The sequence below is a fragment of the Bos indicus genome, chromosome 15, assembly GCF_029378745.1.
Source record: "Bos indicus isolate NIAB-ARS_2022 breed Sahiwal x Tharparkar chromosome 15, NIAB-ARS_B.indTharparkar_mat_pri_1.0, whole genome shotgun sequence".
Lineage (NCBI taxonomy): Eukaryota > Metazoa > Chordata > Mammalia > Artiodactyla > Bovidae > Bos > Bos indicus.
In genome coordinates, this window is record NC_091774.1 from 64,857,414 (window position 1) to 64,873,117 (window position 15,704).

Genomic DNA, 15,704 nt, shown 5'->3' on the forward strand with positions numbered 1-15,704 from the left:
CTGCCTTCAATCTTTCCCAGCATCAGTCTTTTCCAATGAGTCTGCTCTTTTCATCAGGTGGTCAAAGTAGTATCAGTCCTTCCAGTGAATATTCAGGGTTGATTTCAAGATTGATTAGTTTGATCTCCTTGCTGTCCAAGGGACACTCAAGAGTCTTCTCCAGCACTACAGTTCAAAAGCATCAGTTCTTTGGCATTCAGCCTTTTTTATTGTCCAGTTCTCACATCCATACACTGGAAAAACCATAGCTTTGACTAGACGGACCTTTGTCAACAAAGTAATTTCTCTGCTTTTTAATATGCTGTCTAGGTTGGTCATAGCTTTTCTTCCAAGGAGCAAGCAGCTTTTAATTTCATAGCTGCAGTCACTGTCCACGGTGATTTTGGAGCCCAAGAAAAGAAAAGTCTGTCACTGTTTCCATTGTTTCCCCTTCTATTTGCCATGAAGTGACGGGACCAGATGCCATGATTAGTTTTTTGAATGTTGAGTTGTAAGCCAGCTTTTTCACTCTCTTCTTTGACCTTCATCAAAAGGCTCTTTAGTTCGTCTTCGCTTTCTGCCATAAGGGTGGTGTCATCCGCATATCTGAGGTTATTGGTATTTCTCCCGGCAATCTTGATTCCAGCTTGGGCTTCTTCCAGCCCAGCGTTTCTCATGATGTACTATGCATATAAGTTAAATAAGCAGGGTGACAATATACATCTTTGATGTATTCCTTTTCCTATTTGGAACCAGTCTGTTGTTCCATGTCCAGTTCTAACTGTTGCTTCCTGACCTGCATACAGGTTTCTTAAGAGGCAGGTCAGGTGGTCTGGTATTCCCATCACTTGAAGAATTTTCCAGTTTGTTGTGATCCACACAGTCAAAGGCTTTAGCGTAGTCAATGAAGCAGAGGTTTTTCTGGAATTCTCTTGCTTTTTCTATGATCCAAAGGATGCTGGCAACTTGATCTCTGGTTCCTCTGCCTTTTCTAAATCCAGCTTGTACATCTATATTTAGAATGTCTTACTTGGGCCATTACAATTTCTTCATACTAGGGTTCCATGCTGCCCATGTTAATACCTGCATCTCTTGCCCCATCTCCTGTTAAGAGACCTGGCTGGTTTACCTCTCCAGGCTTGACTTTTTACTTTCCATTTAATTTCCCCTTTTTCTCATCATCCTTCCCGGAATACAGTATGACTGCACTTGCTACACTGAAGCCGTGAGTGATCTTAAAGTCTGCTACAAATGGCAGAACAGGAAGATGGAAGCAATCCAGAATGTTGAAAAGACTGGGCCACCTTATCAGCCATGAGCTAGTTACCTCTGACTTTTCACAAGAGGAAAAAACTCTGAGCTATTTGGTTACTGTTTACCTATCTGCCTCATTCTGATACATCAAGCTTCAGATAAATAAGTGATGTTCTGAAGGGACCTCAGAGCCAGAAATGGGGTTCACTACACCAAAAGTAGTCAGACCAACTCTTAGATCCCTTTTCTGTGTGAATACACATTCTGCCAATGAAATAAAAGTTGAGGTTATCAACTAATCAATCACACCTTAGGAAGAACTCAGTCAACATACTAAAAGAACATGAATTCTAACCAAGGATAAGTGAGCCTTAAGCATTCCGAGGAACAAGGATTGGATGGGGTGACAGGGAGATGTGGGGCATCATGAGTTCTCTGGGAACTGAGAGAAAGAAGAGGCCATTCTGAAAAGTGAAAGATGCAAAGAATGGTGAGGGATCCTGGAACCAGCTTTAACTTCCAACATTAACTACTTTTAGTTAGTACTCTATTGGGAAAGTTTATTTTTCAAAAAACCAATGGTTTCTTTCTTTTTTTTTTTTTAAGGATAGGCATAACAGAAGGATTTGGCACCCTGATAATACTCTATTAAAAAAAAAAAAAAGGTAGGAAAAACTATTTACTCCACTTCAGAACATTCTGACATGTTTCCTGTTAGCCAATATGAAAGGCTAAGTTTGCCTTTAAGTTTTCTGATGGCAACTTCTTAATCCTATATATACTTCCCTCTTTCTACAGTTTTCCCTACAAAAGAACTGTTTCTGGAGGAAAAGCAAGGTAGAATACATTACAGGGTTTGGTTAGAGCCAGAAAATGACTTTGAATGGGCCTCTGGCAATATAGGCCAAAGAGTTCTGATTTTATCTTCATTTTAAGAGCAAAGGCTTATTAATATATATATATTTATGGGAAATAGTCAATTACACAAAATACAGGATTGGAACCAAAATTTGTTTTCAAAATGTGAGGTTTTGACATTTGGAGGATTTCATTTCCAAACTCTCAATTATATATAATTACCACAAAAAAAAAAACTTTTATGTTTCAGGAAAACATACTTGATCTTAAGATAAAATTCATGTTACTTATCACAAAGTTAAGACAGTCAAGTAACAAAACAGAAGCAGTATTTACAAATTTAGACTACATGAGACACTGTGAAGAACCTTGTTAATAAACACAATACATACTTTTACACACTACATTTCAAAAATGAAGCATCTGTGAACAGTGTGGTAAAGGTCATAGTGTTGAAAACCTTAAATTAAATTCAAAGTTGGTAGAGTTGAAGACTAGATTTATGGTCAAGGCCATACCGATAGCTTCAAATTCAAGGTTGTGATGAAAACTCTAAATTGAAGGATAGATTGTCTAAGAAAGGACAAATAACTGGCAGTCAAGCTATTTAGTCAGTTAGTTCCCTGTAGGTACAAAATATATAGCAATCACTAAATGGATTAGCCTAATTACAAATTCTGTTCATTTCTAAATAACTTATACGTCTTTTCACAGAACCATTCAGTCACATAGTTCCTCTCTATCCTTGTGTAGGTATTTCTGATTCATTTTAAATCCTCTTTCAAACCAATTCCCTTCCGTTTCCATATTTTTATAAGTATAAAATATTTTTAAATAAAGTAATGTCTGTTCCTTAGCTAGATAACTATTCTCCCATTAACTCCTAGAAGAGAAAAAAAGATTCCCGTTTCTTCCTCTACCTCAAAACCACAAAACAAACCCAAACAATCCAGTTCCTAAAGGAGCATCGCACAGAACCCAGGGCCTGGCACAGTATTTCATGCTAGTCTTCCTGCTATTAATATAAGCTGAGAACAGTTTAGTTATTGACATTATCGAGACATCCATTTAAAAGCCTAGATTCATCCCAGGGCTTCCATCAGCAGAGGCTTGCTAAAACAGGCGAGAGCAGCGGCGTCTTCGAATGGGAACATCAAAGACTCTCCTCTGCCTCTCTTCCTCATCGTCATCAGATTCATCCATGTCTGCCGAATCGTCATCATCTTCCTCCTCCTCCTCCTCTTCTTCCTCTTCCATCTCTTCATATTCATCAGGACCCATTTCCTTGAAAGAGAAGACAATCTTTTGATAAGAACTTCCATCAGTGTTTTTTTTTTTTTTAATACAAATTCTCATTTACCTAGAATCTAAACAACTGGGCATGCCAAGTATGAATTTTTATAGACTTCTCATGGAATTTTATACTTTTTTATAGAATCTTACAGACTTTTATACATGTTCATGATACACATGTTAACATTAAGATTCTAGAGTTTTAAAATGCTCAATGTGGTTTTCACAGTAAATGTACTTCGTCAATAGAATAGTTATTTTTTACATGGTGGTTGGTAACTCACAGAGGGTACCAAACAAACCACTTCTAACAACCAAGATAAAATTTTACTGAATTTATTAACGTACTGTGGACCAATTCTTTATTAACCTGCATGCTTACAGAAACAAGGATATAAAAATATAACTAAGTTACGACCTCTGCTGGTAACTTTTATGTACTGTCAACAAGAGTTCTAGTAAGACAACCCCCTTCAGTAGCCTCTACTTTTAGATTAACTTGTTGAAGACGAACAGAATAAGGCAGCAGTGATGTTGAACATCCAGTATCTAAACGTCTCCTGGACGCTTCCATTCCTTTTAAGCAATGTCTCTAGTTGAGTCTTGACTTACTCTGCTGTTGGTTTTCTGTCTCATACGTTTCTGAAGACTCAAAAGAGGACCTACTATAACTGGACAGAATTCTGAACAGCAAGGAGGACCTAGCTGTTACTGTGGGAAGTACTGGGAAACGGGCTGTGATAGCAGCAGAAATCCTTCCCCCATGGCCTTCATGGCATGGCAATATGCAGCACCCCACGGCCCCATGATGGCGCCTCTAACCACTCTCCCCTATCCACTGTCCTCCAGCCACACTGGACTCCGTGCACTTCTTCAGACACACCAAGCACATGAGTGCTTCAGCACCTCTATACTTGCTGTTCTGCTTGGAACACCCTTGGGCTACACATCTGCCTATTTCCCTCTTCTTCTTTCAAGCATGAACTCAAAGTTTGTCACCAAGGCCTTCCAGCACACATCTTTGTATCAGAACAACCCAACAGTACACTTCTTAGCATCCTTACTCTGATTTTTCTCCAGCGCACTTATGACTACTTGACGTAAGTGAGGAGTGTATATTATCTACACTTTGTCTCTTCCAACTACAATGTAAATTCCAAGCCAGAGATTTCTTTTTAATCTCCTCAACTTTCTTCTCTTTTATTTTTTATTTTTATTGAAGCATAATTGACAAACAACATTATATTAGTTTCAGATGTACAACATAATGATTCAGTATCTGTATACATTACAAAGAGATCACCACAATACATCTAGTTAACATCCATCGCCATACATAGTTACAGAGCTTTTTTCGTGTGATGAGAACTTCTAAAATTTACTCTCTTAGCAACTTTCAAAATATGCAATACAGTATTATTAACCACAATCACCATGCTGTACGTTACATCCCTGAAGGCAGAGATTCTCACTGTATTGTTCACTGCATTTTCCCCAGCACCTAGTAGGTACTCAATAAATATCTGTTGAGCAAGCAAAGTAACGAATGTGGGAGAAAGGAAATGTCCTTTAGAATCTGTCAGAGTAATTGTCACTCAGGATTTATTATAACACTAACAACAACAATCAGAGAAAATATACATAAATATAACATATTTCGTTACTTTTATCTTTCGATTTTTCTTATTCTGGGAAATAAAGACTTTAAAATTCAGCAGAAGCTCCAAAAGGGGGAGACGATTAAAACTTAGGAAATTCTGAAACATTAAATCCAGGTAGTATGATTATTAATTATCTTAAGAAAAGAACAGAAAAACTATTTTAAAAAAATAATTGCAGCTAAAGAAGAAGATTGCTGATAATCTCAGACAAAAGTGTATATACAAAAACAGTATATGGAAAAGGGAACACACAGACAAGAATGGAAATAAATAAGCAGCAGAAGCCTCTAAAGTGTCCAAAAAGAAACTACCTAGACCAAGAAAAGACTTAAGACCAACCAAAAAATCTTTAAAGCAGCATTCAAAGTATAAAACAAAAAACAGTATTAAGAATAATACACAGTTAGGGGACAAATAAGGACAACTCAACTTCTATATCAAGAAAATTAATTTTTAAATAGGAAAAGTACAATACAAATACAACACAATAGAAATACAATCCCCACTGCCTCTTTCATGTTGATTAGAAATAAGTGCAGAATTCTCATTTAATTTTATTGAGTTCTCATCCTGGAGAAAGAGAAAACATTTTCCACAAGGGAGATCAAGATTTTACATGCTTCTCTGTGGTCGGGAGAAAACTAAAACTCTAAATAAGTAAGAACATAGTTAAGAGTAGGTTGAACATGTAATGAGTTTATTACCGTAATTGGAAATTATAAATTTAAAAATTTTAAACTTTAAAAGGAGTAAGTAAATATAAAATTTCTCAGTTTTAATTTCTAACATGATAACTGTTGTATAACCCATGTAAGCAAGAGTTCTTTGGAGTCCTCAATAACTTGTAAGAGCTTAGGAGGATCATGAGACTGGAAAGTCTGAGAACTACTGTACTTAAGTCAAGACTACTCTATCCCCACCCTAACAAACACAAAAAACAAGCCTCAACTGGATCAACTGACTCAATAGTAACTGCCTGCGCAAACAAACGTCAACACTTTACACTTTAGGTCAGGAATCTATAGCGACTTCAGGGCAAGGAATATTGTCACAGATAGAGGTTTTAGAACAATAAAAAAAGTACTTCATTAAAAACATATAACAATCCTAAACATATTTGCATATAATTAAAATACATGAAACAAATTTAAAAGAATAAAAATTCAGAATTAAAAAAATAGACAAAACTATCATTACAGTTGGAGATTACAACAATCATCTCTCAGAGAACAAACACATACACAAAAAAGATCAGTCAATATAAAGAAGACTTGAAAAACAATCAATTTGTCTTGCCATTTATAGAATAATATTCCCCAAATATCAGAATACATATTCTTTTCAAATATACAAGGATCATTTACCAAGACAGACCATAATGCTAGGCTATAACATTTTAAAAAATTGAAATTATACACAGCAAGTTTTCTAACCATAACAAAACTAGAAATCAATAACCAAAAGGTAACTAGAAAAGCTTCAAATATTTGGAAATCAATACATTTCTAGAAAAATACACAGATCAAAATTAAATTACAAGGGAAATCTGAAATTATTTTGAATTAAATGTTAATAAAAAAAACAAATCAAAATTTGTGAAATGCAGCTAAAACAGTGCTTAGAAGGTCTAAAATCAATCATCTAAACTTCTACTTTAAGAAGTTAAAAAAAAAAAAGAATAGCAAATTAAACCTAAAGTAAGTGGGAGAGAAATAAAGATAACTCCAAAAATCAATGAAATAGAAAATGAGCAAATAGAGAAAAACAGTGAAACCAAAAATTGTTCCTTTAAATGATCAATAAAAGTGATAACCCCCTAAGCTAAGGTGATGAACAAAAGAGAAGATGCAAACTACCAATATCAAGAACAAAACACTATGTGTAACTACAGGTTTTATAGGCTATCAAGGGAATACTGCAAATAACTTTATAGAAATAAATCCAATATTTAGACCAAATGCACAAATTCCTTGAAAGACACAAATTACCAAAAGTGAAATAAGGAACAGAAAATATGAATATTAAAGAAATAAAATTCATATTTCAAAATGTCCCCACAAAGAGAACTCTAGCCCTAGATGACTTCACTGATAAATTGTATCAAACATTTAAGGATGATAACAGTCTCATACAGAAATGGTGCTACTCAAAAATGGAAGACTGTTAATAGGAAGTAGCAAATTCACAGTGTTGGAAATACACATTGGGAGGGAAGCTAAACTTCATTTCCAAAGCTAAGACTGCAGATTCTTTTCACCAGAAATACCACAAGTATTAGTGGCAGAGTCTCATCACATCCTTTTCTTTCCAAACTGGAGTTGGGAATGTATCTAAGTCATGTTAACATCATGTCTATCTTCCCAGACTTATTTGGACCCACCCTTCAGGGTCACCCGAGGAGCTAGAGAGTTGTTTTTTCAATACCTGACATCTATGATTTGATTACATTCTGGATATGCAATTCATATGGTATTCCTATTGTATTACTGGAGCATGATAAATTTAATCATTTTATAGCTAGTAAGACTGGGGTTACTGCTATACCTGTCATAACCCTAGAAATCAGATTTTAAAAATAGGACTAGTTGAGTTAGGAAATTATCCCAAAGAGAGACTACTAAATGTACAAGTCTACCCATTAAATCTTATTTGTAATGATTTTATAGGATATTTGTATTATTTTTTAAAATTGGGAATTTTAGCAAAAACACAGTAAGAAATTGTTTCCCCAGTCTTCACGAAATAAAGGCAACTATAACTGGTCCAGTGTAGTGATTCTCATTAGGCAACAAAACTGTTTTTAGAAACTGGAAAAGACATTGAACCTTTACAACCAGTAACTACTTTATCTGGAGGATACAGGTCATTATACATTCATTCAAACTCACAGAATATGCAATACCAAGAGTAAACCCTAATGTAAACTATGGACTTTGGGCGATAATGGTGTGTCAAGGTAGGTTCGTCAATTGTAACAAAGGTACTATTCTGGTGGGAGATACTGATAATGGGCTTGTCTATGCATGTGAAGCATGGGAAATCTCTGTACCTTCTGCTCAATTTTGCTATGAATCTGAAACTGCTCTAAAAAACAGTTTCTCTAAAACAAACAAAAACAACAAAAAGATAACAGTAGAGTTACTCTGATTAAAGAATATGGAGCCTAGTTTACTTACTGTCTACTCCCACCCAATGTATTCACATATCCCCCCATCCCCCCAAAGATATCTCCCTCAAAATCGCTAGGGTTCTCTGAAATACCATTTACAAACTATTTGTAAGACCTCCTGTGGAATTCATTCTACAAAGTCATGTAAATCAGCACCAGAGGAAATTTTAACCTACCAATCGAGCTATAGACACCCTGAATGTCGGACATGCCATATGGAATCGGGGAATGGCGACATTAAAGATCTTGTCTTTAAAGTAAAGAAAATGGAAAGTATAATATCCTTCCATATAGCCTGATGTTGTAGAGAATGTGGTACAACTTGTATATTCATATACCCGGCCTGGGCTGATGATTGGAAATTCACCTGCAAAGAAAACAGCAACAATAAATCAAAGTATAAAATTTAATTCTTCATTATAGCAAATAAAACATGTCCTCTTTAAACTGTATTAAAGTAAATGCATAATTAGAAACAATTTTTAAGGGAAATGTAACAAAATGGTAACAGTGATGGGATTATGAGTATTTTGACATTTTTTTGTAGCCTCTGAATTCCTTACAGTGTATATGCCTGGCAGGGGGTGGGGGGGTGGGTAATGATATCTAGTATCAGAATAAAAACCAAAAAAGGAGAGGCATTGAAGACACACTCTTTAAGACACGGGTAATAAAAACTGTCACAGACTCTAATTCAAACAAAGATAACGATAATTTAAATGTTCAAAAGTAGCAAGAGACTAAAACATAAAACCCTGAAGATGGGTCTTCAGCATTTAGCCCAAAGTGCAGTCACAAGGGAGAGAGGTCTTACCCAACAGAAAAAATGCCTGAAAAAGAATTACAACTTTAATAAAGTTCTTTAGCACTAGACCCTTAGTCATTCCTTAAAAAGAGAGGTAGACTTTGACTCTACTTGTGGCAATTAAGTAAAACAAATTTAAACTGAATCCTACATATGCTTAGGACCAGTAACTGAACTGCATTGCTTAAGTAATAATATTTTCCTGAAGTACAACAAAAGACTGAAGAATCTGAGGGCTCAGAAACAAGCCAAATGTCAACTGTAATCAGAGGCTAGAGATGTTTGACAATAAAATCTGCTATTAATTTTAACATTTCCCCTGAAATTCAAAAAGATGAGCAGTATGAAATTTATTTTCTTTTTCTGTCCGTACCTTGTAAGCCTATAGAATATGATAATGAATAATTTTCCAGCTAAAACAAATAAGAAGTGAAAGCAAGAAACCCATGTGATGCACAGAATGGAAATTCAACCCCTGAATAGTTGAGTTCGCTATCCTTTTAGAAAAGTTCATGTTTAAGGTACTAAACTGATGAAATAATGACCTTTATACATTATATTTATTGTATTATAGTTAGGAGAAGAATCCAGAATCTATGGTATCTTTCACACTGAAATACAGCCATTAAAAAGATGCCGTCTTATCCACTACTACATCATGTATTTACCAAGCAATTATATGTATCACATATATATTCTCCAAAATGTCTCAGAAGCAACTGATGTTTAAACTCAAATCTTGGGTTACATACCAACTACTCCAGGTCCTTGAACTTCTTCCACATCACCTTTAGCATTTGTTATTCTCCAGTAACGACTGTCTAACTGACAAGCCTTTTCAGGAAGGGCGTCTTTTGACATTTCAATCCTGGAGAAAAAGGGGTGAGACACATTGGTTTCTTCTGTTTAAGAGCTATAGTATTTGAGCTAAGATGGTGAAAGAGATTTCTAAAGTAAATTAAGAAACCCAACCCAAAGTCTGTGAAAATCATCTATTCCTGTAAGCTCTCAAAGATACTGGCTGGACTCCACCCACAGAAATGCTTTCCTTCAGTTTACACACTTGACTGTCAGTTAGGAATAACAATAGAAAGGGCAACACAAAAATTTACAAACACAGTGGTGCCAACAATCTTATGTTCAAATGACCAATGTGGGAAACACATTCTAGAATATAGTGCCATGAAAAACTGCTGTAAAAAAATGGAGTCTTTTTTTCACTACAAGGCTATGCAGCCCATTTCCCTTTTCTCCATTAGCTTCTAGAAAGCTCAGAGCAAAATATCACTATTTCGTGCATCTACTGTTCAGTTACGAGGATTGTCCCTTGACTCTGTTTTCCAATACTGTTATTTCCCTCTTTTTTCTGAGAATCTGCTGACTCATTTTCATTTAGAATACCCTATAAGCATGTATAGGTGTTATTATTTTAAGCATATCTCAATCCTAGGCAAATGTAAATTAAACAATTAAAACAAACTCAACTGAATATATGTAACTAGACATCACAGCTGGATACAAAACCAAAATCCTAGAATGCTTCCTGGTTAAGTATACGTTACCATTATTTCCAGTATGTATACATATGTATATACAGGCATTGTAAAAATATATACATCATAAAGTATTTAAAAATACATCTAAAAACAAAAAATATATCTTAATATCTTAAGGTAATGAGTTATCTTTACCTCATTAATTAGTACAGAGTACTAATTAAAGTGAATTTAATATGCTTTTTATTCAACCAAATCCAGGGCTTGCTCAGCACTATGTCTAATTATAGAGGCTGTATTCAAATAATACTTATTACACTTTTAACTAACTATAGACAAGCAAGTTAAAACTTAAATGCATAGTTTTATGTTGAGCAATTTCATAGCTTTTTTTTTGGCCACACTGTGCAGCATGTGGGATCTTAGTTCCCTGACCAGGGATCAAACCTGTATCCAGTGCATTGAGAGCACAGAGTCTTAATCACTGGACCACCAGGGAAATTATTCATAGCTTTTAGAATGCATCCTAACTCTAATACTGAACTTTCATGATGATTCCAACTTAGCGGTCCACCTCTCAAAGTACTGGGCACGATACTTATATTGAAGAAACAACTTAAAGTTAGGTTAATATAAACTCAAGGTACTTTATGAACACTACATTGTAGAAAATTTTTTTGCTATCCACTTACCCCCACACTTTAGCAAGAAGCTGCTTTTCAAAATGTGTTTTTTATATCATATCAAATAGGGCGATAATAACACATCCATGAGCTATATCCCACAATTTTAAAAAGCATCCCCATTTAAAATTCTCACCTGATTCGGTATGTGAAGAAATAATGGGGTGGATGTACAGAGCTAAGTTCTGGCAGAAATGATGTGGAAACTGAAACTGTAATATCCCCAGTCGTTGCTACACACTCTGGATCATGAACATATCTAGGTAATTTTAAAAAATTAAACATTTTAAAATCAACAAACCTCAATTCTGCAAGATATGTTTTAAAGATACAATGCATAATAGTTTATATTTTACCTTAGGATAAAAAATGTAAATATTTGGGACCTTATTAAACTTAAAAAACAAACAAATTAGAAAATTTTGAAGACTCTGCATCAGTAATGATAGCAGTCAATGTTCAATGATCAGTGGTTCAAATAATGGATTAGTAACTAACCTGGAAAACTAAAAACAGTTTATTTCAGTTTTTAGAGCTAAGGAAACTTGGAACATCTGAAAACCCAGCTATGCCCTTTAAATGGTGTCTCTGACAATAAAAGTGTGTTAGTATGTTATTCTAGAGGCCTCTAATGTATAATTAATCTATCATTTCTGCCAACCAGGCCACTGTGAACCAAGATTACCTCTAATACCATTTATAATACGTGAAATGTTACAGAGAAAATAAATAACATTTTCCAGGAGTCAACTGTTACTGCCTTGCTAGTCACAATATATTTATTAATTGGTAATAGCTCTCCTGCCCACCCCCCAACATATAACTACTATAAAGCCATAGCCCCTAAAGCAAAATCAGTTTTTCCTCTTGATTCTTCAAGATGAAAAAAATACTGGTCGTTGAACTGTTTGGATGTTTTGGCTTTAAAATGAGAATAAGATAATAAGATTCAAGATGAGAGGTTCTGTTATTAACCTTCCTGGGAAACATCTCATGATGTGTAACTAATGTTTTTTTCTGATTTATAATCATTCCAAACCAAAAAGATCTGAGTGAAATACCTGAAAATTTGGTCTCTGATGATAGGGAAGCCACCTGATACAACACTGTTGACATAAGAAGTAAACCAGTCAGTAAAAGTAGCACCTATAAACAAGGAAGGGGGCAAGAAAAGAGAAAAGGACAAATAGGTTTAAAACCTACACAGGAAACTAGGAAAAAACTGTAATTTCTCTATGCTTCATAGTGCTATCTAGTGATATCAAAACTGGAAACATTTATAGATGTCATCTACAAATCCTAGGTAAATTTCTATCCTCAATTCTAGCAATCATATTCCCTAACTACCTTGCTAGGGAATCCTCCAACTTCCTTTAAACTACTTTTTAACACTTAAAAACTAAACAGTTAACTTTTAAATTTTAATTGGTTCTGGTACAAGAATGAAAAGCCTTCTGTCTATAAATCCTAGAACATACAGAACAAAGGAGATATAGCCATGTCTAGGAAGAAACTACAGAAAAAGATATCAGCAGCTATCCTCAGATGAACAAGGTATATCGCTGGTCTACTAGGCAAATTCTGATTCACGCACAAAATTCTGGTAGAAGCCAGTCTCAGTCTGGACATTTAATAGGGGTACAGCACTGTGGAGTTCTGGGCATCAGGATAATCCCAAAGCAGTTTCCCTGGTGGCTCAGACGGTAAAGAATCCGCCTGCAATGTAGGAGACCCAGATTTGATCCCTGGGTTGGTAAGATCCGCTGGAGAAGGGAATGGCCACCCACTCCAGTATTCTTGCCTGCAAAATTCCATGGACAGAGGAGCCTGGCGGGCTACAGTCCATGGGGTCACAAGGAGTCAGACACGACTGAGCGACTAACACACACAGCCCAGCTGTGCTACTACAGATTCGAATGTCCTCCATATTCTCAGTGGCCAACTTGAAGCAGAGACGCAGGACTGGAATAGTCTAGTCCAGACCATATATCTGTGACCTAGTGATTAGAGCAATAGCAAGTATTCGCGTGAATTATGTTGCCTCATCTAGGTAATACAACATAATAACTTTCTCAGACCCCTACCATTTACTGTTAATACATCTCAGTGCCTAGAATATATTAATTAGTCCCCGATTCAATGTTGTTCAGTGAATTTCTTCATAATATGGTTTCTATTAACCTACCACATTGAAAGTCTGATGCTGAATTTACAGTCTGTATTTACTTACAATTCTACTTAGGGAATGATCGAAGATACAATTTAAGCTTGAGTCTGATAGTATACAGCTTTAAAAATTTAAAGGTATCAGTTGAGAGCAGGTAAACTGCAATTGTTGTTGTTCAGTCACTAAGCAGTGTCCAACTCTGTGACCCCATGGACCGCAGCACACCAGGCTTCCCTGTCCTTCACCATCTCCCAGAGTTTGCTCAAACTCATGTCCACTGACTCAGTGATGCCATCCAACCCAGTTTTCTCTTTTCCCAATGTCTATTAATGGCTCACTCTGGCCCTGTGTTTTTCTTTTGCTAAAAAAAATTAATTTATTTATTTTAATTGGAGAATAATTATTTTACAATATTGTGATAGCTTTTGCCATACATCAACATGAATCGGCCACAGGCATACGTGTGTCCCCCCCATCCTGAACCTCTCTCCCACCTCCCTCCCCACCTAATCCCTCTGGGTTGTCCCAGAGCACCAGCTTTGGGTGCCCTGCTTCATGCATCAAACTTGCACTGGTCATCTATTTTACACATGGTAATGTACATGTTTCAATGCTATTCTCTTAAATCACCCCACCGTTGCCCTCTCACATTGAGTCCAAAAGTCTGTTCTTTACATCTATGTTTCCTTTGCTGCCCTGCATGTAGGATCGTTGGTACTCAGTTTCTAAACTCCATATATATGCATTAATATCCAGTACTTGTCTTTCTCTTTCTGACTTACTTCACTTTGTATAATAGGCTCCAGGTTATTTCACCTCATTAGAACTGACTCAAATGCGTTCCTTTTTATAGCTGAGCAATATTCCATTGTGTATATGTACCACAACTTCCTTATCCATTTATCTGCTGATGGGCATCTAGGTTGCTTCCGTGTCCTAGCTATCGTAAATAGTCCTGCAATGAACACTGGAGTACACGTCTCTTTCAATTCTGGTTTCCTTGGGGTATATGCCCAGCACTGGGATTACAGGGTCGTATGGCAGTTCTATTCCCAGTTTTTTAAGGAATCTCCACACTGTTCTCCATAGTGGCTGTACAGGTTATTTATTAAATCTAGAACATGCCATAACTTGAACATACAAACCTAGAATATGCCATAGTCTGACCTCACAGAAACTTATACTCTGCTCAAGATTCCAATTAGGAGATACAATTATAGATGACTTAGTCTGGAAGGCCCCTTCACTATTAACACATGAGGATGTTTAATATGTGCCAGAAATACCTCTAAAAAGCAGGATAGATAGTTGGGACGCTTGTCTTACTTGAGCAAAATCTAAGCAAAACAAGAATGAATGAACAACAAAGGGGTGAGATGCTCTTGTATACAGACTGAATTGTTCTCAAAATCCTATGAGATGTATATGTATTACTGAGTCCCTTCACTGTTCACCTGTAACTATCATAACATTGTTAATTGGTTTTAATAAAAAGTTTAAAAAAAAAATCCTATGAGAAATACCCTTTTAAGACCAAGAAAAATCAGGTGTGCCAAGCAGTTTATAAGGCCCAGTTTATACTGGTCTCTGAAGACTGCTGGTTTGAGGTCTCTGGTGTGACTTATCAGTACTTTACTACAGCACTGGCACTAGAAGAGAACAAGTATAGTTATTTCATATCTCTCTAATTATGTATTAATATGATCGACCGGAAATGCATGTGTGTATAAGGGAACTATATACACATTTCTAGCTATTCCATATATTTCACTGTTCTACAGAAGAATCCTGAGAGAACGAGGATGTATAGGGCATGGCTTTTTTCCAAGTAGAAACCCAAGTCAAATGAAGTATAAGGGTTATTCTAAAGAAACATAGTTATAGTACTTTATGAACCAACAAGCTCTAAGAAATACAAATATAAAATTGCTAGCTGATCAAGTAGCAGACAAGTTTTTACTAACTTAATGTTTCTGACCAGAAGGAAAAAGGGAGAAAAGAAGACTTTTGTTTTACCTATGATAAACATGTCAATAGCAGCTGGATTCCGAGCCATTTGGTCCTAGGTGAGAAAAAGAATATTATAATTGAATACGGTACATTTTATTTAATTTATTATTATTCACTGTATCCTTCCCTGGGGACAAGGCAAAACAGACAACAATAACTTAAGTGCTCTGAACAATACTTAGACAGTCCTCATACTTTTCAGTTTCTGGTTTTATGGTTTCTGTATTTAGGCTCTTCCTATCAAGCCCTTAGAAGAACGCCAAGCACTTCTCAAAAACAGTTAAAATGCTTATACACTGCTCTCAGTGTTCAAATGAACTAAAAAAAAA

At 35.7% G+C, this 15,704-nt stretch overlaps 1 protein-coding gene across 1 annotated transcript in view; it reads right to left on the minus strand.

Moving 5' to 3' along the window:
* Positions 1 to 2,172: 2,172 nt before the first annotated feature.
* The window catches only part of FBXO3 (F-box protein 3), a 33,503-nt gene continuing 19,971 nt past the window's right edge, over positions 2,173 to 15,704 (minus strand). The window contains exons 6-11 of the mRNA XM_019975337.2: positions 15,382 to 15,427; positions 12,260 to 12,344; positions 11,335 to 11,457; positions 9,772 to 9,887; positions 8,391 to 8,581; positions 2,173 to 3,375 (exon numbers count right to left, since the gene is read on the minus strand). Of these exons, the coding sequence (XP_019830896.1) occupies positions 3,205 to 3,375; positions 8,391 to 8,581; positions 9,772 to 9,887; positions 11,335 to 11,457; positions 12,260 to 12,344; positions 15,382 to 15,427 (732 nt within the window). The 3' untranslated portion in view covers positions 2,173 to 3,204. The remainder of the gene's footprint in view (positions 3,376 to 8,390; positions 8,582 to 9,771; positions 9,888 to 11,334; positions 11,458 to 12,259; positions 12,345 to 15,381; positions 15,428 to 15,704) is intronic.